General features: G+C 40.8%; 2 protein-coding genes across 2 annotated transcripts; both read right to left on the reverse strand.

Annotated features, from left to right (window-relative positions):
- Window positions 1–414: 414 nt before the first annotated feature.
- Window positions 415–6,296, reverse strand: LOC108202090 (sucrose synthase 2). Its single transcript, XM_017370472.2, has 15 exons — window positions 5,998–6,296; window positions 5,711–5,846; window positions 4,952–5,103; window positions 4,609–4,801; window positions 4,204–4,322; window positions 3,917–4,133; window positions 3,665–3,760; window positions 3,030–3,203; window positions 2,807–2,923; window positions 2,550–2,716; window positions 2,009–2,233; window positions 1,488–1,809; window positions 1,157–1,401; window positions 925–1,063; window positions 415–720 (listed from the first exon to the last, which is right to left on the reverse strand). Exons 1-15 carry the CDS (start codon window positions 6,093–6,095, stop codon window positions 667–669), a joined length of 2,454 nt encoding a protein of 817 aa, XP_017225961.1. The 5' UTR covers window positions 6,096–6,296; the 3' UTR covers window positions 415–666.
- A 636-nt stretch (window positions 6,297–6,932) lies between these two features.
- LOC108222408 (sucrose synthase 2) lies at window positions 6,933–22,002 on the reverse strand. The gene is made up of 15 exons (XM_017396328.2): window positions 21,835–22,002; window positions 21,186–21,318; window positions 20,897–21,048; window positions 20,607–20,799; window positions 20,251–20,369; window positions 19,958–20,174; window positions 19,656–19,751; window positions 19,300–19,473; window positions 9,789–9,905; window positions 9,527–9,693; window positions 8,461–8,685; window positions 7,911–8,232; window positions 7,573–7,817; window positions 7,357–7,495; window positions 6,933–7,230 (listed from the first exon to the last, which is right to left on the reverse strand). Exons 1-15 carry the CDS (start codon window positions 21,921–21,923, stop codon window positions 7,198–7,200), a joined length of 2,421 nt encoding a protein of 806 aa, XP_017251817.1. The 5' UTR covers window positions 21,924–22,002; the 3' UTR covers window positions 6,933–7,197.
- Between the last annotated feature and the right edge of the window lie 361 nt (window positions 22,003–22,363).

Raw genomic sequence — 22,363 nt, forward strand, 5'->3', positions numbered from 1 at the left:
CCATTCCCACAAGTTACAAGCAAGCATGGTTGTAAGTTTGAAATCAAAACTAATAGGTTTCTTTATTGATTCAGAATTTATCGAAAATTTATTGGACATTTTATCGAGAAATGAGGGAAATTTAGTTAAATCAAGTGTAATCAATGAATTTAAGAATTAATCGGGAATTTTCGGAACATTAACTACAAGTAACACCCCCAGTCAATAAGATTCCTAAACTGAAGAAATATTGCTGGTGATTGCTTCAAGGGGCTGGTTTAAAAAGTAGACATTTCCCATCATATTTGAACAATCTAGTAAGGGATACAGTAACTTTTTTATTTGACCCCACGGATAGCAATTTACCCTACCCCTGTTTACCACAACAAACAGGTAAAAAGTGAAAAGGTAAATGAAATTGGCAAAAAGAAAAAGGAAACTAAAAAGGTACCGAACCATGCATTCCAATGTTAGAACTTATGAGTGATGACATACACCAGTAACAACAAAAGACCAAGGATTTCACCATGTGTACAAGATAATACCAACCTACTAAATTTACGTTTATTTCTTCAATACACACTGTAGAGATCATATTCAGCGTTCAAAGTATCGCCAGACTCTATTCTTAACAATAACAAGAAACTGATCACTTAAACATACTCACATTACTTCCGCACCAGTATATTAATGCTTACCGTCGGTAGCCTCCTCATCGATTGCCAGCGGAACAGACTTGACCTAACAGAATGAAGTGCAGCGATAATTAGAATAATCGCCAAAACATCATTTATCCAGAGTTAATAAAATGTTGACATGTAAACATATTTAGAGCAGCAGTAGTTCTTTAGACAATATTGCTCTTACACTTTATCCATAATTTGTGACACTACAATATCAAATGCATTGAAAACTCTAAGTTGGTAAGATAGACGAAGAGCTTACCAATTCTCGGAACTTTAGAATGTAAAACATCTCAAGATATCGTCTCGTTTCACGCCTCTCAAGTTTAGAAACATACTTCCAGAAACTGTAAACTCCAGCCAGTGTCATGAGCCTTTCAGAGTAGATCTTCCACGTATACCTGCAATTATATAAGCACATTGATTTGCCATTATCGTGTAAATGTAATGAGACTATAATAAAACACAAAATGAAATTATCATAAAACACAAACCTCTCATATATTCTCTGAAGACCCCCTTCAGATATTTTCTCCCAGTAGGCAGGATCCTTGGTGCACTTCTGAAAAAATTCTGCCATAAGATCAGCAGCCTTATCAGGGTGATATGGATCAATATGGAATCCTGAAACACCGTCCTCTATGATTTCCCTGGGACCACCATGGCGAGTAGCAAATGTTGGCAGGCCACAAGTCATGGCTTCCACTACTGTTAGTCCAAAGGCTTCATAAAATGCAGGCTGAAATAAAATATAGAAAGAAAATAGGAAATTTACATAGGGATTGAATTCCATTCCAATGAAAGCTTAGCACAAACAGATTATACCTGTACGAAGATACCCCTCTTGTCAGCTATGTATCGATAAAGCTCCCCATTGCGTGCTCTATTTGTTTGGCTTGATATCCATCGCAACTGGCCATCCAAGCTGTATTGCTTAATCAGATCATGCATCTTCTGAATTTCTACAACTTCTTCTCTGTCATTGGACTTCTTAACATCATTGTAACCAGCAACAATAACAAGGTTTGCCAGTTCCCTCAACTTAGTATTTTTTGCATAGCACTCTACTAGCCCTGTAATGTTTTTGACCCTATCAAGCCTAGCCATTGAAAAAATCATCGGTTTCGAGTGATCACTCAGCGAACCCCTGCATTGCAAACATATCATATTCATCATAATCTGAATAATTTCACATGCCAAATCAATTGCCTCTATCTATGTTGCTTTATCTATGCATCTTCCAACACTTATATTAGAAAACAGAGTCCAGACCCTAAGCTCAGAATAATACAAACAAGCAAAAGAATTGTTGAAAAGGCCGAAATAGACACTAAGAAGTAACTCACACATGCTCCTCATTCTGCTCTGGATCATATAGCAACTTCTCAATTGAACCATGTAGGGACGTAAGTCTTTTTTCCTTCTCGGAGTATGGGAAGTATATGCACATATCGGCCCCAGGGGAAACAATATTGAATTTGGGATCAAAAACATCTATGCCGTGGACAACTCTATACAGGCCTGGGAGAGTGAAAGATGAATGGCTCTCATACTGACCAACAGTATCCTTCCTGAAAATAGCAGATTGAAAAATTGTGATCTCTGCTAACAACCATGCAAATCAAAAAAGAGAAATGCTAGGAGACTAATAAAAGGACACATGCACTGCTTGGACGTAGAATCAAGCAGCGACATTTAGTGACGCATGCATGGAAGTAGAACCAGAGGTTAGATGCTGTTTACTATAATGTGTATGCTGAGTTGTTATCATCTAGTAGGGGATTATACACCATGAGCCCATACAGCCCAAAAGGGAATATTGTCTTGTTTTGAATTTTCATATTAAATCATACATCCAATAATAAATTACAGTGGATAAAGACTTACGTTCCAGCGATCTCCTGATATGTGCTTGTGATGATGAAATCAGCATTATTCATGGCTATTAGATCAGCAGTAAATTGACATGAGAAATGATATTTTTCATCAAATTTCTTCCAATATATGTCCGAATCAGGGTATTTCGTCTTTTCCAGTGCATGAGCGATGGTACACTGCAATGTTCGAAGCAATGAAATAATCTACACCAGTTTATTGCAAATTAATGAAATTGTAAGAACCAGATACCTTGACATTATTATTACCTGTGTAACTCCCATCTTATAAGATAACAGAGACGCAACAAGATTGCCATCACTGTAGTTGCCAATGATGAGGTCTGGATTGCCTTGTAATTCAGCACAAATTTCACTTGCCGCATCCTGATACATAACCAAGAGCAAACATATAGACATGTGGAATATTGACTCCTAAGTACACTTTTAAAAAGAGAAACAACTGGTTCAAAAGAAAATTTCTAATACTCGCCTCAGTAAAATTCTCCAGATAGGGCCATACATCAAACCTTGAGATCCACTTACGAAGGACTCCATGCTCTGTTCTAAATGGAACACGCAAAATATGTGTGTGATCAGTCCCACTAACTCTCTCCAGTCGCTGGTTGCATGTGGTACCCTTTGCATCAGGTATAAGTCGGGTGACCTTAAACAAAGATTTAGATGTATGTTAGATACATAAAAATGTATATAAAGCAAACATTTTATCACATATGATACCTAATACGAACAGGCAAACATGTATAAATGTAGATAATAAGAGCGTCAGCATATAAGCGACACTGTTGATTTAAAAATGTTTTGACCTATTAAAGTAACGGAGTAATGGGTTGCTAGATGCCTAGATCCACTAGATTTCCTAAATTAAAAGTCTCCCATAATCCTTTTTTAGTATGTTGAATAGTTGAATTACATACAAAATATACATTTTCTTAAAAAAAAAATGCCTTTTGCAAAAGTTAGCTGTAAGTAGCTCGCCAATAACTGTAAATGTTGTAGCGAGAGAACAATTGTTTCGCACGTTCCACACTTTCTGTATTTGCACTAATACAAAAAGTGCAGAATAATTGTTCTCTTTTAGTGCAAGCCTGAGATTATAACGCTTACAATTAGAATTCTGGGAGTAATATTCAGTCCTTGCTGCTTCAACTTGAGAAGCATTTCATTCTCCAAAGCCCGTACTTGATCAAGTATGTAAACAATCTGAACAGAAAACAATTTATTAACACTTTTACTACAAGCATCATTCACCTCTCCGCTGAGCCCTCAGAACTAGTCAGAAGCCCAACTAGAGGCTTTTGGCACACAAAATACTTTTAATTTGATTTTTGCAGTATTAAAAAACATGAAGACCACTACCTGACCACCAGTGTCGGGCAAACCCAGAACATTTGCCTGGCCAAAGAATCCATGTACAGATAAAATGACAACATTAAATACCATAGGAATTCTACCCAGGAATGTCTCTAAGCTGGCAGGATCAGGAGCTTGAAGGATGTCAGAAAGAAGATGCATCATTTCCAAAACACGTTCAGCAGTATCACCCCAGCCTTTCTCAAACCCCATTCCTTGCAAACTACAACATCGATAATTAATACCATATAACAAGAGTACGAACATTATGAGCATGGAAGAAAGAAGATTACTCGTATTCAAACTGGGAAAATGGTGCATCTGGTAGTTGCTTAGAAAGATAATCTTCTGCCTTTGTTAAAGCAGACTCAAGTCTCGATATGGAGCGTATCCGATCATTAATCATCATCACCTACAAAGGATACTGAAGGCTTTCATCCGGTATTTTTCCATTTTAAGAAAGTGCATATTAATTGGAGATTTCTACCTAGATGATTATTACAGAGATAAATTGGTAAGTACTTAAGCTACTGCTAAGAAAACAATAATAATTTGGACACACATATAACTTAATGAGCCACGCATCAATTTGTCGTGATTTAAAAATAAGAAGTCACATGCTGTAAGAATGGGACACACAGTTAGAGACTTAACATGGTGATCGCACAAGTAAACATAGGTTATAAGAACAAACTTACATGACCTTTATAATTGTGTGCTTGAAGAAAATTAAGCAAGGGCTCCAAACAATCTTTGTTGCGGAACATAATTGAAGAGAGGTGACGGTTGAGAAACTGAACCCCATTGCCAATGGATGAGGATCGAGTGGGGCGTGGGACAGTTGCATTAAATGGCTCAAAATCAAGCTCAAGCATGAACTTGTCATCAATCCTAGCACATTGTTAGCGGGCCAACTGTATAAGTATATGTGAAAACTCTATTTTTTCGAATCCAAAATACAGGAATAAAAAGTAGTCACGTATATAAAAACATAGCAAAGCAAGAGATGAGCGGAAGCAAGAAGTTGCTTAATATGCTTACTGCCCGTTAACAAGTTCTTCCTTGAAGTGAAGATATTGAGAGACGTCTAACTGCTCCACACTGAGCTCATACACATTTAAGCGCACATATTCCCAAACACCAGGCCTTGGTCGAACTGCTATTGCTACAAACGGGGGCAGAATTATTGCTTCCTGTCACCATAAAGAAAGAAAAGTAAGAAAGAACAGGGTTAAGAAATAGGAAACCTACATAAAAAGCGGATCGGAAAGCAGTATAGGTGATGATGATTCCAGAAACCTGCAATAGAATAGGAGATTCAATACCTATGTGCGTATGCAGAGGTTTAGTTAAATAGCTTCATATGTAATGTTTCAAATAAGATCCTTTTTGTTTATATGATTTTCTGTTGGTCTATTTAAGCATGAGAGAGGCTTTCTAATCTATATATAAGATCCAACCATCATTCCCACAGTTAACACCGTGTCGACTTTCACCAAATTATTTAAAATAGCAACAAAACGAAGATATTTCACGCTGATCTTTCTACTCCTTTCTTCTTTCTTCCTACTTTCCAAAGTTATTTACCATCAACCGCTTATTAAGAATTACGCAGAGGGTGAGCAAGTTCTATTCCATCAACATATATTCACTTCACTCAACAGATTCCAGCTTAGTAGTATATTACCAATCTCTCCATAAATTATCTAGTCATATTATCATATACATATACTACCGTAAAATAATTAAACTAGCAGGTGCTGATTGCATGGCGTGAATAATCAGAATCAAAACCCGAACCTGAGTGGATTGAAGGATTTGGCCAAAAAGACCATCTCTGAGGTGATGTTTTCCGGAATCTTCATCACCTATGCTGCTTTCCAACTCATCTATCAAATGATGTGGTTGCAATATCCCCTTCCCTTGTGCCACATATCTTCATTCCATAACACACATAAAAACATAAAGTCACTTAAACAAATCTTCATTTCAAAACACATAAACAGCCACTAAAATACACCAAACTTTTAAAAAATAAAACATCAAACTTATATTATTCATAAATATAAAAAACCCGAAGATTATACCTGGAGAGAAGAGAGACAAGTTCATTGCGGTGAGCAGAGAGGGTGTCTTCTACCCTATCTCTAATACTTGGTAATTTTTTTAGTTCACGAGTTGCCATTTATTTTGCTTTTTTTTTTTCCAAAGTTATATAAAGTTGTGATGGTTGTACAGAAGAGCTGCAAGTGCCACATAAAATAATTAATATGGATGGATTGTGACAGACTTATCTTCTAGAATGAAACCACGATAGAGATGAAAACCATGATAGAGATGAAAATAAGAAAGACAAATACAAATGAAAAAGCTTCACTTTCTTCTTGTTTCGCTGTCACTCTGTCAATACAATTTGTATACGTGTTAGTCTCTCTGTATCGCTTGTCCATGCATTTTGTATACGTGTTACTTGATATTTTTATTTCACTTATTTTCAAATGAAAATGAAATTAAAGGGGAAGTTCTTATAATTAAAATTTTGAGAAGTGAGCTAAAAATTATCAATATCGGGGTTAATATACACAAGGCTATTAATATGAAAACAAATCATAATTAAAATACTGAAGTATTTAATAATTTAATATTATCAATTTTAAAATCAAAATGTTGACAAAATTTACATGTTTTACTATCAATTTCACCAAATGTTGGTTAACTAAATTATATTATAATAAAATAATATATGGTGGGAGAAATTATTTTGCTTTTAGTATATTAGTTATTTTGAATAAAGACTTTGATATAAAGATAAAATTAATTTAGTCCATGATCGTGTTTTAAATATCTTGTTTTATTATAAGTATTATAATCAGATACTCCATGCCCTCGTTCAAACCATAACAAAATACACATGGACAATCTTAAATTCTGAATTCATAACTTTAATCATTTAACTTATTGTAATTTTTTAAATTAATGGGAGAAAATGTAAAGAAGGGGTATTATACCCAACCAAAACACAAAAGGCAACCATGTTCCTACATTAATAAGAGTGAACAATAAAAGAATGTGTTCTGTGTCTGACAAAAATAAATATGTGTTCATAGGCAAGTAAAGCCCAAGTAGTATTTGATCCACATCTGTGACATCTCCCACTGTGAGGCACACCTTTTGCATGCTCATATGTTTCTTGCTACAAATTTTTATTCTACACATATTGATCCAACTCTGTTTAAGTTAATCACATCAGAGTTATAAAAGAAAACGTTTCTCCAGCTCTGGCAAGGCTAACTGTCAGTTGACAAAGGGACGGACTTTACCTGATTCATCAAGATATAACAAGCTTAGAAAAGGTTTCGGAAATATTTGGTAACACGCAAGTTGCCCATTACGAGTGTATGGTACCAAGTTTAGTAGCATTTAACTCAAATAACTCAAGAGCTCACCAGATCACGAAACTTGAGAATGTAAAACATTTCAAGATATCGTCTTGTTTCACGCCTTTCTAGTTTCGAAACATACTTCCAGAAGCTGTAAACTCCGGCTAGTGTCATTAGCCTCTCAGAGTATATCTTCCATGTATACCTACAAAGTAGCCATAAGCATTTGAATTAGCCAAAATCATGTTTGAACATCAAACAAGTACTGTGAGAAAGTCATACTTTTCGTATATCCTTTGAAGCCCTCCATTCGAAATTTTACTCCAGTATTTTGAATCCTCTTTGCACCGCTGAAAAAATCCTACCATTATGTCAGCCGCTTTTTCAGGGTGATATGGATCAATATGGAATCCCGAAACACCATCTTCAATGATTTCCATAGGGCCACCGTGACAAGTGGCAAATGTGGGGAGTCCACAAGTCATTGCCTCCACCACTGTTAGCCCAAACGCTTCGTAAAATGCCGGCTGAAGTAAGATAATACGTGGATGGAAATTATAAACTTTGACATAATGAATAGTTAACAAAACGGGAACTACTTTGGAGCAAACCCTCTATACCTGTACGAAGATGCCCTTTCTGTCAGCTATGTAGCGATAGAGCTCGCCGTTGCGTGCTCTATTGGTTTGGCTTGATATCCAACGCAAGTTACCATTCAAGTTGTATTGCTTGATGAGTTCATGCATCTTCTGTATTTCTACAATCTCTTCTCTGTCATTGGACTTCTTTACATCATTGTAACCAGCTATTAGAACAAGGTTTGCCATTTCCCTTAATTTTTTATTTTTACTATAGCACTCTACCAGCCCTGTGATGTTTTTGACCTTGTCAAGCCTTGCCATTGAAAAAATTATAGGCTTTGATTTGTCGCTTAGCGAACCACTGCACAATATCAAAAGAAACATAAAAACTTATCTGCATTAACTAGAAACGTTAACAACAATTGACAGCTGACACCTGCTCACAAAATTTACGCATGCCGTGTGTATTATGACAATTTTATGATGAAAGTTTCACTTAGAATTAGGCACAATTTTCTTTTAAGTTTTGTGCAAGTTCTTTAAAACTACGGCCTACAGAAATATATAAAATGGCAAGGTACTAACTCACATATGGTCATCATTTTGAGCGGGATCATATAGCAACTCTTCAATCACAGAGTGTAAAGACGTTAGCCTCCTGTCCTTATCAGAGTATGTAAAGTAAATGCCCATGTCTGCTCCAGGGGAAACAATATTGAACTTGGGGTCAAAAACATCAATCCCATGAACAACTCGATACAGGCCTGGAAGAGTGAAAGCTGTATGGCTCTCATACTGACCAACAGTATTCTTCCTGAGAATAGTAAATATGTATGTTATCCTTGCATTACTGTTGTGCCGAAGTTAAAAAGTAGCCAATATTTAGTAACAGCAATAATTTAGTTATGTAATAGTATTCTTAAAAATCTAAGCAGTGAATGGCCTTCTTAAGAGTACAGGAAAGCAATATTAAAAGTAGAGAGAGACCCTTTCTTATTTCTGAAATTTCCATTGAGCTCTTAATAATTACTAATTACTGACGAAATTCTTCTGATATGGATCCAAGGGCAATGCCTCAGGCCCTCGGCACAGGTTTAGATTGCTAATCTGATCAGAGTAGGTTGCGAGGTTCATAAAACTTCTATGTATGGAAGCTTAGATGACTGAAGTTCTCATTTGTTGCTATGTCCATTTCAACTGTACATTTCAGCTTTATAGGTTGAACTTTCAAATTATCTTCTTAAGATTAGGTAACTTAATGATGAGTTTATTTGTTTCTTTTTGGAGCCTTGCACTAGCAGCTATATTTAATATGTATTAGTCCCTCGGACTCTTAATTGTCCAAAAAAAATTAATAATCTAGAACTCCACTAAAGCATATCAATATAGCTTTATTAGCTAATTTAAGTTTGACTAATACTATTAGGAGGCAGAACAAGGATGTGGAGTCCTCCACTGAGCAGAAACAATCATTTCAGTCTACCATTTTTTCTAATTTTACCTTATGTTTCTAAATCAATAAATCATTCACCAATTGGTAAGTTAAATGCAACATTCCAATTTTCAGGTCAGTAGTTGCAATGAAGAGATTATGTTATCTATCAACAATTATCATGGGCTGTTCCATAAGAATCAAAAGAGCACAAGAGACTTACGTTCCGGCAATCTCCTGATACGTACTAGTGATAATGAAATCTGCAGCATTCATGGCTAGCAGGTCAGCGGTAAATTGGCATGAGAAATGATATTTTTCATCAAACTTTTTCCAAAATATGTCTGACTCTGGATATTTTGTTTTCTCCAAGGCATGAGCAATTGTACACTTCAAAATTGATTGAAAGGTATAAGATACACGAACATTAACTCATATTGAAACAGTGGATATGTATGATAAGGAGATGTTGAGATCTTTACTACCTGCGTAACTCCTAATTTAGCAGCTAACAAAGTTGCGACAAGATTCCCATCACTGTAATTGCCAATTATAAGATCTGGATTGCCTTGTAACTCAGCAGAAATTTCACTTGCTGCATCCTGATAGATATCCACGAGCAAACAGAATGTTCACGGAAAATCTAATAGGGTCACTGACACTGAACCTAAAGTAATATCATTATTCTGATATGCTACATGAGCTCTTTTAAAACAGAAAACAAAACAGAGGCCCTCCAAGCACTCTAAGACAGATATATACTTGTAGCAGGAGCTTATTGTTTCAATTAACTAACAATCGTATACTTGTCACAGTATATTAATTTTATTTCAAAAAAAATGTAATAATGTATTTATGTAGTTATAGTTGCCTAATTAATTGCTAGCTTAGATAAATAAGTCTTTGTCACTTGTAAAACAATCAAAACCTATAAATTAACCATGTATATAGTGGTAATATTATTAAGTACTGTTGATAGAGGAATTTGGTAATCAACAAAGATGAGGTTCATGGCCGGAATCAAGATCTGTGACGGTGGTTTTGGTCGCCGGAGAGTGGTGGTTGTTTGTTTTAGGGGGTGGCTGAGATTAGGGTTTTGAGTTGGTCTCACGTGCTCTCAACTCATGATCCCCCAATGTGCCTACGTACCCCTATTTATAGGGGATCAAGCCATACGTAGTTCTATTGGACCAAGAGTCCTAGTTTGATCAGGACTAGGCCTCTTGGTGATAAGGCCGGAGATAGGCCGAAGGCCCATCTTGGAGAATCCTACTCCTGTTAGAATTAGTCTTGAGTATGACCACCTCAGACTCCTAATCCAAATTGATCACGGATTCAACGATATCTCCACTACGAGAGATAGCATCTACCACGATTCTTATGGAGAAGTTATCTGGGAGAGCCATGACTAACCCCTCGAGGTGCAGGGACATGTCCTCACCTCTCGGTGAGGTCTTCATCTTCAAACAAAGTAGACAAGGAGCCAAATTACACGATCGTCTCAATCCCCCGATGAGGGCTAACTCACCAGAATACAGGATCTAGACATATGATCGGCCTTCATATTACCCCGGAGGGCCTTCAAGAATCATGATCACCTCAAGCCCCCACACAAGGGTTAACTAGGCAGATTACAGGATTGAGGATTATAGATCATGCCCGGATGAGCCCGGGAACTATCAGATGAGCCTGACAACTACCAAATGAGCTTGGTAACTACCAAATGAGCTTGGTAACTAGTCTTCATATCCCCCGGAAGGGTCGTCACGGAGACTCACTCATCCTCCCTCGCACATCATTTATTCACATCGGTAGCTTTTCTAAGTCAGAGGACGCGTCCTGATAGAGAGGACACGCCCTCTCTCTCCTCGATCTTTTTCACCTTCATGTCGACGTCTTGGGACAGGAGGCCGCGTCTCCCGGAATATCTCCGGGAAGGGCGCGCCCTGCCCTTTATCTTCTCATCCAAAAACCAGCATAACAAGTACTCCCCAGATTCGATTGTCATTGAAGATGTCAAGGGAATCTTCATTCACTCCCTTCATCAAAGATGTCTTCTTTAATCTATGTCTTGAGTCGTCCTGCTTCCTAGATATCCGATCAGGCGCGCCTTCTCCCACAGGTGCGTCCTTTCTTGTTCAAGATTACCGGGTCCTGTCCTTTGCGATGACGCGGCAATTCAAATTTAAACTTAAAATCGAAATAGGCCGTTCATGAGAGGACAGCTGTCAGCGATCCACCCTCCTTGCTATAAATATCTCTCACCTTTTCTTCTTCACTTCATCTTTTCCCATCTTGCGTTTTTTTTTTCTCTTACCAGCAGGAACTTTTCCGACCACGATTGCCGGCGTATCACTGTTTCTGAGTACAAACTGACCGGGGAGGCCATTCACCACGTTCCTAGGTACGTTTCCCCATCCTTTTTATCGATTTTCACCGATTGCATTGTTAGATTTGTTCAAATGACCCCTTTACTTTCTTGCTCACTGCTTGTTATGTTCTTGACTGTTTGTGTATATACATATATGTGTATCTATACTCGTAAAACCTCACCGTACCTCCCTTTGATTCCCCAACTTCGCAAGACGTACCATCTGAACCTGTTTATGCGCTGTCAACCAAACAACCCTCTCCTTCCCTAAGCGCGCCCATTAGGAAGGACGCGTCCTTCCGAACGTCACCTGTCCTTCCCTTCCTCTTATCACCACCAGGGCGCGCCTTCATCTTAAGGCCCTTGTCCCTTTACAAAAATAACTCTTCATAAGGTAGACACATCCACACTGATATCTTTCATTTGTAGCACACGCATCTGCCCATATTTATGCTTTTCTCAAAGGGCGCGCCCTCACCACCTCTTTGTTTACAGCTGGCAGACGGGGGCGCGTTCTTTGCTTTCCACCCGTTCAGAGACTTCCTTGCCCTCCTGCTGAGATGAAATCTTCTTACTTAGCTGCTCCCCGGGCTACCAATCAGATTATTCACCCAATCGAAATCACTAGCTCTCCTGCTACTGGCGACCAGTCGATGGACTATGACACCCCATTCGAAGAATGGACTGATACCTCTGAGGGCGCGCCTGCTCGCAGAGGTAAAGGAAAGATATACCAACTGATCTCCTCTTCATCGGACCACAATGTGCCTTCTCCCCCAAGTGACAAAGACTCCGACTACGAGCCCCCGAAAGGCGCGTCGTTTCGTGAAGATGCCACAGAAGAGAATTTTTCTCAAGGCGCGCCCGTAGGGCGAACACCCACCATTCCACCTTCACCTGAATCCTCTCCTGAACCCTACGTCCATCCTCATATAGAAGAATGGGAAGAAGACGTGGACTGGTCCGACTATGGTGACATGGAGCTTTCTTCCACGATGGTCGAGGAGATAAAAAAAGAATAGGGGCAAGTTAAACTGTGTAGACCAACCCTCCACGCTTTCCTGGGAAGAACTGGAGTGGACGATGGATTACTACGAGCAGAAGGGAACAGCCGTGGTCCCTCTTGAAGAGATGAGGGCACATCGTTTCGACATAGGGAACTGCAGGATCCCTCGCATGGTTTTGACCCCCAGGCACGTAAGCCTTGGAGTGGGCGCGCCCCTCCATCCTTATTTTGAACAGATCTTAGAGTGGTTCGACATTGCTCCTATCCAGTTGTCGCCCAATTCATACAAACTAGCGGCAGGGCTATTCATCTTGTATAAGGAGGAAGGATATGGCGCGCCCTCTATGGAGGAACTGAGTTATTTCTTTAGACTTACTAAGAACTCCCCTGGCTACTTTTTTCTTACCATACGACCTCAGCACCGTCTCAAAGGTTTCGGCGAAGGGCGCGCCTTCCATGTGAAAAAGTGGAGAGAACCCTTTTTTTATGTTTACAACACCAAAAGAATGAGGACGCAATTTAACATCTCCCCTGGTAAGAATATTCTTTTCAAGGCGCACCCTTATTTATCCTTCCTTAACTAATTCGTTCCTCATCTTATTAGTGGAACGTGGCATGTCGTCTCTTGATAACGAAGCTCTCGAGAGAGCACAGCTCATCCTTCACTTACCTTCTCGAAGGAAGAATATAACCAACTTGGTGACCACCTCTGCTTTAATCGAGGCCGGGTTCCTTTCTCCCATGATTGGTACCAAAGTGGGTCCGATCATCTTTAGGAATGGAAGACCTCTTAAAAATAAAGGAAGCAGGGTTCTCAAGGCAGAACCTGAGGAGTACACGTCTGATACAGCTCCCCCGAGGGGAGGATGTGGGCGCGCCCAGACGACGCACCTTGAAGGCGCGCCCCTTTTTTCATATGTGCATTGTTCATTATTTGCATGCGTATACATCCCTCTTTCATAGCTATCTCTGTTGTACCCAGGATAACACATTCTTTACTATGTGCAGGTATGGCCGAGGTTCCTTCATTCTTCTCAAGGAAGAAGCCAAATCTGGGGGAGGACGCGTCTCTCTCACCCGGCTTGTCAAAGCGGGGCGCGTCTAACCGTGTTTTCCAGAAACCACCCTCCAAACTGGATACCGTTTCTATGGGGACACCGCGCTCCAAGAAGCCTCGAGTCAGCAAGAAACACAACCCTGCTCAACCTTCGAGCCTGGCTTCAAGGGTCCTAGGCGATATCGGCGACACCGTCCTCTCTGATAATGAGGTGCAGGCGTGGCGCGCCAAGTTAGACTCCGAGAAAGATGATTGGATTCTTAAGGCAAGCTGTGAGATGCTGATCCACAATATGGATCGTGATGATGCTAAAGCTGCCCAGGAGGCGCGCCTTTCTAACCTTGAGAAGGAAAACTCCCAACTCAAAAGGGAGGCTAAGCAGCATGACAAAGCTCTCAAGAAGGTCGAGGACGGCAAGTTAGCCGTCGAGAAGGAACTCGACATTGAAAAGGCGCGCTTTGAGAAAGAGGCGGCTAATCTCAAACTGGAGAATTCCTCTTTGGCTGATGACAACAAACAACTCTTGGAGGATAAGGAGAAGGCGGTCGAGACATCGTTCACAGAGGGACTATTCAGCTATGTTGCTACCTTCCTCTCCGGGGAACCGAACTACAATTGGCTCCCGAACTTTGGGAAGGCTGCGGCTGATTTCATGGCTGAATTTCCTTCTAAGAATCCAGAGTTGATGGCCGCCAAGAAGGCAGAGTTAGCTGAGACGCTGGCCAAAGAGGCCACAGCCGAGGGGGCGCGCCCAGGGGGCGACACTCAGGCTGGGGACATGTCCAAGGACGCGCCTTGAGTCTATTCCCTTGTCACGCTTAACTTTAATCTTTTGACGGTGCAGGCCCGTTCTAAGCCTTGCAAGTTGTATTATAAACTAATTTTCTGGATTCGTGACTGCATGCTCAACTTTAATCTTTTGTCAGCGCGCCTATGCTCTTTCGCATTTCTTAATTAATGGGGGAGTGCGCGCCCTTATGAACATTATGCTTTATTTTCAGTATCGCCGTCCCATCTTGCATTATTTACACGTATCTTTCATTATGCTGTCAGTTAGTATTACTAACACATGGCGCGCCTTGAGAGGGTCATGCCTCCCTTTTATTAATACTGGGGCGCGCCTTTTCATAATATACAAAAGTGAAGCCGTGTCTTGACTCTTTTCAAAAATCACATATGCAAAGGGCGCGGTCTCTCCTGAAATTCTTCTCTCTTTCGAAAGATAGCATAGGTAACGGGCGCGACTCTCGGCGCCCTGCCCTTTTTTCGTTTTAATTATTCAGTTAGTTATAACGATCCAGAGGTCACTCCCCAGTCTGTTCATCATCCTATACAGGGCATCACGTATAAACGTGGCATTACACAACTATGGCCGCTAAGGTCGCGTCCTGTCTCAGACATGGAGTTCAGTCTTCCTTCCTTTATCCGTCGAGAGTCGTACCTCTTGAGGGCGCGTCCTCTTCAGTGACTTCACTTCCACGACATGGGTGGACGGAGGGTCGGTTACGTCTCTCCATCAACATCCTCAAGAGTCGCGTCCCTCCTCGTGACTCGGAGGACACGTCTTCTCCACGCGACATCGGCGGATTAGTCACGCCACGGAGAGCTGCGCCCATTCCGTTCAGACTAGTCTCTTCAAGGGTCGGTCGCGTCCTCCCTTTATAAGCAGGGGGACGCGTCCTGATACTTCCTGATACTTCATATAGGATTCTTAGCCCAATTCATGTCTCACTTAGTTAAACTAAGTACCTACTCGGCCCAACATAGACCTAGCCAAATTTGGCTATAACAAGTAGTACTCCCCAAATTTTCTTGATATTGGAGATATCAGGGGAATTTTTACTCCATACCACACATCCTCTTCCGAGAGCGCGTCCACGCATAGAGGCGCGACGTAAGCCACTTCTATTCCTCGACATTCCAAGATGCAGGCTGTGCACAAGCCTTGCATGTACATAATGTCGGTGCCTTTGATCATTTAGCAAAGTTGCTAAGCATGAGGCTGTCGCGTCTTCTTGATGTGTTCGTAAGTAAAAAGCAATCTTTATGTAAAAGAAAACAGGGGGCGCGGCCTATCTGTCGTTGACAGTGGCGCAGCTTCGCTTATTCCTTCCAAAGGACACATTCAACCATAACATTTGCGCCAATGAACTTTAACAAAAGAAAGGCGCGCCTTCGCGATGCGAAGGTTGGTGGCTGTTTTTTAGTCTTAGTGTGTCCATGGTACCTGGGAATAGTAAATATAAGGCGCGACTTACAGAGTGGCGCTGCCTTGTTATAACATGACCCCTTTTAATTCTTTTTGTTAAAGAATTGCCTAAGCAGAGGGCGCGGCTGATGGCACTGCCTTGCAATATTTCTTTTCTTTCAAGGACTGTATAAGCAGAGAGCGCAGCCTTACTTGTAATGTGGGCTCTTTTGATCTTTTCCAAGGATTAAGTAGAGGGCGCGGCCTTTGGCGCATCTTTACTTTTTCACGCGTGAATCACTTGCTTAAGAAAATCAAGAGGACCACTCCCCAGTTCATACATCTTCTCATATGGGGCATCACGAATCTTATCGTGGTTTACATAACTCCGGTGCATCGCACAGGTCCCAGAGCTCATAGCTCAATGGGGAATGAATAGTGTAAAATGTTATCCAGAGCATATCATGGATATGTAAGATCCAGAGCGTATCATGGATGCGCAACTACAGTATCCAGAGCGTATCATGGATATGTAAATAATTATAGCATCCAGAGTAGATCGTGGATGACATCCAGAGCGTATCATGGATGGTTAAAATTCATAGTACCCAGAGTTGGTCATGGATAATTTGGTAACCTTTGAAAGGCCTTAAGTGTACCTTGATCAAAGACCTTGCAGGTATCATGCTACGTTCCTGTAGAACGGAGGGCGCGCCCTCATCAAGATGGACAGCTCCTTTAGCATGTTGGACTTGACCTGCACTTTATCATGTATACGACTTAATACTGATGGTCAGTGTTACCTCACGACGCGCCCTATTAGGGGAAGACGCGTCCTCCCAAATTATCAACCCTGGAAACATGACCTTGGAACTCGGGGTGCGTCCAACTAGGAGGAGGCGCGTATTTGAAGCATCTCCCTTCTCAACCTTATTATCCTGGGGGGGCGCCCTCATGTGCTTCCTCAAGTGATGAGTACTTCCGAGAGGACGCGCCCTAGGGAGGGACGTGACCTCTTCAAGACTAGTGAGCTCCTTCCTGACTATGTTTGTCTTCACAAAATATCATATGAAGCAATTAATGCATCAGACATACCAGAGGGCGCGCCCTGTCAGAGGGAGGCGCGCAATTCGTTCTCTGATAGAATACTGGTTGGATATGGCGTACCCCTTTAGGAGGGCGCGCCTTGTTGGAGGAAAGTGCGACTACTCCTCACGGCGAAGAGGTGTATTCCTCATAAAGGTAACACCATATTACCTGTGAATTTACACATGTAGTAGTCTTAGGGAACCAAATGCTGGGGGAGTTTAGTATTTACCTGAGGGCGCGCCCGGTCAGGGGAAGGCGCGCACCCTTACGAGTTTTCGAGCTAGGTTCCATCTCAATAGCTCGCCCTTCGTAACTTTCCCGTTCATATCATCACATGTGGTCAGGCCTTCAACATGCGCCTCTCGCGGACCTCAAATTACTTGCTCTGGGGAGGGCGCGCCCCTTCAGAAAACCGTTGAGGCTTCCAGGGAGGCGATCTGCTTCTCGTAAAGACTCAAACCACAACAGACTTGTTAGCAATAACATGCGAAAGCATTGTGAGAATCTTACCCGGAGGTGCGCCTTCTTCGGAGGTGTTAGGGAATTTGTTCCTCACGGTGGTAGTCGAGCACCACATCACTTGGAGGCGTACCCTGTCCAGGGGAGGTGTACTCTATCCGAGGGAGGTGTACTCTGTCCGGGGGAGGTGTACTCTGTCCGGGGGAGGCGTACCCTCTTCGTAGGTGTCAAGGGATGCATTCCTCACGGTGGTCGTCGGACATCACATCACCTGGAGGCGTACCCTGTCGGGGGGAGGTGTACCCTGTCCGGGGGGAGGCGTCAGGTCTCCGAAAATCGCATCCTTCGCTGACTCCCCGGTCCAGAAAACCCTGATCGCAAATTAGGTTACCTCCTAGAATTTCGTTGATGATCGTCCTCCTTCAAACTCCCGATGGAGATATCATCCTTTTCTGGAGAAGTAGATGAACGTCTCCTCTCCTTTTGTGCTCTAGCCATCGCCTTGCCGAAAGACGCTCCTCCTCTCCGTGCGAATCTCCGTCGTGTGACATCTCTTCCTCTTAAGATGAAGATCTTGAATAGCCCCTCCTTCTAGCGCCAATTTGTTGATAGAGGAATTTGGTAATCAACAAAGATGAGGTTCATGGCCGGAATCAAGATCTGTGACGGTGGTTTTGGTCGCCGGAGAGTGGTGGTTGTTTGTTTTAGGGGGTGGCTGAGATTAGGGTTTTGAGTTGGTCTCACGTGCTCTCAACTCATGATCCCCCAATGTGCCTACGTACCCCTATTTATAGGGGATCAAGCCATACGTAGTTCTATTGGACCAAGAGTCCTAGTTTGATCAGGACTAGGCCTCTTGGTGATAAGGCCGGAGATAGGCCGAAGGCCCATCTTGGAGAATCCTACTCCTGTTAGAATTAGTCTTGAGTATGACCACCTCAGACTCCTAATCCAAATTGATCACGGATTCAACGATATCTCCACTACGAGAGATAGCATCTACCACGATTCTTATGGAGAAGTTATCTGGGAGAGCCATGACTAACCCCTCGAGGTGCAGGGACATGTCCTCACCTCTCGGTGAGGTCTTCATCTTCAAACAAAGTAGACAAGGAGCCAAATTACACGATCGTCTCAATCCCCCGATGAGGGCTAACTCACCAGAATACAGGATCCAGACATATGATCGGCCTTCATATTACCCCGGAGGGCCTTCAAGAATCATGATCACCTCAAGCCCCCACACAAGGGTTAACTAGGCAGATTACAGGATTGAGGATTATAGATCATGCCCGGATGAGCCCGGGAACTATCAGATGAGCCTGACAACTACCAAATGAGCTTGGTAACTACCAAATGAGCTTGGTAACTAGTCTTCATATCCCCCGGAAGGGTCGTCACGAAGACTCACTCATCCTCCCTCGCACATCATTTATTCACATCGGTAGCTTTTCTAAGTCAGAGGACGCGTCCTGATAGAGAGGACACGCCCTCTCTCTCCTCGATCTTTTTCACCTTCATGTCGACGTCTTGGGACAGGAGGCCGCGTCTCCCGGAATATCTCCGGGAAGGGCGCGCCCTGCCCTTTATCTTCTCATCCAAAAACCAGCATAACAAGTACCATCGGGGATGGCTTTCTAACTTATAGACATAAGTTTGTGTCACCTGTATACTCAATATCAAAAACAATCAAACCCTATAAGGCTATAACTCGACCATGTATATTAGGGAAATTATTATTAAGTACCACTAGAAGCTAGTTATACTAACTTGGCTTTCATCAGAACACTTAAGTTTCTGTCTTTATTTTTAATTATTGACAGTACCTCGGTAAATTTCTCCAGATACGGCCATACATCAAACCTTGAGATCCATTTACGAAGAATACCATGCTCAGTTCTGAAAGGAACGCGTAATATATTTGTGTGTTCTGTTCCGCTAACTTTTTCTAGCCTTTGGTTGCATGTGGTACCTTTTGCATCTGGTAATAACCGGGTGACCTTACACAATGAGTTAGATGTATAGTAAGAAATATATCTAGAATAAACGAAATGAGGTGAATATAAAAAGCAGATGCTTGATTAGAACCGGTGTGTGACAATTTTCACGTTCTATATACATAAAACATTTGTTTTGTGTTGTGCATCCGTATAATTATATGCACAGCCTATGTAATACTTACAATTAGAATCTTGGGAGATATATCTAGTCCTTGTTGCTTTAGTTTCTGAAGCATTTCATTCTCTAGGGCACGCACTTGATCAAGTATGTAAACAATCTGTACATCAAAATTAATACCATACACTTTAGAGCAGTGTAATAACTACTAACAAGCATATCCCCACCTAAGGACAGATTTTTCATGAGAAAATATTATTACGTAATATACTGTCACCATATGCAAAGCAGCGGAGGGACACAAGCTCGAATGGAAAAGGTACCTTCAGTTTGAAATTTGTGGTAAAAAATAGGCATAATCAATACCTGGCCACCAGTGTCGGGCATGCCTAATACATTTGCTTGGCCAAAGTATCCATGCGGGGATAAAATGACAACATTGAATATCATTGGAATTCTACCAAGAAATGTCTCTAGGCTTGAGGGATCAGGAGCTTGAAGGATTTCAGAGAGAAGCTGCATCATCTCTAGAACACGTTCTGCAGTATCTCCCCAACCCTTTTCAAATCCCATTCCTTGCAAACTACAATATTGGCATATATAATATAGTAATAGTAAAAAAGAATTAGTAATCATGAAGCTTAAGATTAGAAGCTCACTCGTATTCAAACTCAGAAAAGGGTGCGTCTGACAGCAGCTTAGAAAGGTAATCTTCTGCTTTCGCCAGGGCAGACTCGAGTCTGGATACAGTTCGTATCCGATCATTCAACATCATAACCTACATAAAATTACAGATTAATTATTCTTTCTTCAGCAGCAAACTATATTCAGAAATGACATTAAAATTGCTAAATTTCATCTCAATTGGGGTGAATTATTTGTCAAAGCATATCCTGGGAGTAGATAATACTTTTCAAGCGTCTCCAGAAGAAATTTTAAGTACAATGCCTACTGAGCCAAACATAACCACATATACCATAGTAATCACTTGAGATGGCTACAAAGACAAACTCACATGGCCTCTATATTTGTGTCGTCGGAGGAAATCAAGTAATGGCTCTAAAGAATCTTTGTTGCGGAACATGATTGAAGAAAGGTGACGGTTGAGAAACTGAACCCCACAGCCAATGGATGAGGACCGGGTTGCACGTGGTAATGAAGCATTGAATGGCTCAAGATCAAGCTCAAGCATGTACGGAGTGTTGACCCTAACAATTTAATTAACATCTGATAAGAATCAGCAACTACAAAAGAAAATGCAATCTTAATGCATAGACTTATTAACACTTTTAGCAAGTTACATACTCCCCACTAGCGAGTTCCTCCTTAAAACGAAGATATTCAGCAACAGTTAATTGTTCGATGCTTAGTTCAGATACATTAACCCGAACGTATTCCCAAACGCCAGGCCTTGGCCGAACTGCCATTGCTACAAATGGAGGCAGAACTATAGCTTCCTAATACCAAATGAAAAAGGCACAAATGCTCAACTTCAATTAGGCTAAGGTAGCAGAGTTATCATACACATGCAACCAAACATCTAAAGCTTTGATAATTACAAAGAAATGATTAAAACAAATAATTAAGAATGCACCTGTGTGGATTTAATTACTTGACCAAAGGGTCCATCTCTCAGCTTGTGACATCCATTTTCATCACATACAACACCCTCCAACTCGCCGATCAGCTTGTGGGGTTGCATAATTCTATTCCCTTGAGCGACATACCTTTTTAACACAAAAACGCACATTAAAATTCACTAGACTAGATCACTGCCAAATTTTTTTAATACCGTCAATTTAAGTCCCACATCATTAAAAAAAAAAAAAAAAGTCTTGTCAAACAACTCCATTAGAAAGAGATTTTTTGGGAGTAACTAAAAATAAATCCTTGCGAATTTAATCATGGCCCAGTGGACATAATTAATCAAAAAACTTCATTAGCGCATGACGCTTTTTAGGAGAAGTGTAAAACCAAATTCGGGCGGGTTTGATCACCATCCAAAACAGACAATATCATGTTAATGTGGGTTAACTTGCACGGTTCAACAATTTTTTGTAAATTTTTTCTGTGTTGTTTTCATGTAAATTTTGTTAAAAACAGTTCTCGTGATTTTTTAGTTCTCTTTTGCACCTGATCTTATACATGTGATCATGCATGCATATGTATAATGAAAGTCACCCTTAAAATTGTTGCCTACAGACAAAAATTATTAGAAAACTAATTGACATATTAGAATAGACCTGGAGAGGAGAGAAACGAGTTGATTGCGATGAGCAGCAAGAGTGTCTTCCACCCTTTCACGAACACTGAGAGATCTTTCATTCGACATAGATTATTTACAAACTTTGTTGTATGTCGTTGTAAAGTATGAAGAAATATTCAGAAATGTAAAAAAAACTGAAAAGTATGAAACAGTGGAGTAAAAAGAGATCCACTCTATGTATTCGTGTCACGTTCTCCTTGTTTGTCGCCAATGTTGTGACTGTTTTGTCTAGGCCCCATACCCACACACATTTTAGCCTTGCTTTTTCCTTTTTTTTCTTTTGTGATTGAAAATTGCAACGTGACGTAGGTATTGTTAATGCAAAATGTAAGCTACTTAAAAATTTTATTCATTGATATAATAATTATAGAAAGAATTATTTTGGACGAGATTACAGATGTTTTTAAAATTATGACAAAAAAGTTGATATAATTATAGAGAAATTATATTTAATCAACAAATGTAATTATTTTTTATTTTCAAAAAAAACAAATATAATTATTTAA

This window comes from Daucus carota, chromosome 1, assembly GCF_001625215.2.
Source record: "Daucus carota subsp. sativus chromosome 1, DH1 v3.0, whole genome shotgun sequence".
In the NCBI taxonomy this organism is placed as follows: domain Eukaryota; kingdom Viridiplantae; phylum Streptophyta; class Magnoliopsida; order Apiales; family Apiaceae; genus Daucus; species Daucus carota.

Coding starts and splice junctions, on each gene's coding strand:
- LOC108202090 (XM_017370472.2), bottom strand. CDS start 6,095: ATGGCAACTCGTGAACTAAAAAAATTACCAAGTATTAGAGATAGGGTA. Junction 2,924..3,029: donor ATCTGGAGAATTTTACTGAG/GCGAGTATTAGA, acceptor GTTATGTATCAG/GATGCGGCAAGTGAAATTTG. Junction 1,064..1,156: donor CTTCAGAGAATATATGAGAG/GTTTGTGTTTTA, acceptor ATATAATTGCAG/GTATACGTGGAAGATCTACT.
- LOC108222408 (XM_017396328.2), bottom strand. CDS start 21,923: ATGTCGAATGAAAGATCTCTCAGTGTTCGTGAAAGGGTGGAAGACACT. Junction 20,370..20,606: donor GACACAAATATAGAGGCCAT/GTGAGTTTGTCT, acceptor AATTTTATGTAG/GTTATGATGTTGAATGATCG. Junction 19,752..19,957: donor TGCCCGACACTGGTGGCCAG/GTATTGATTATG, acceptor TTTGATGTACAG/ATTGTTTACATACTTGATCA.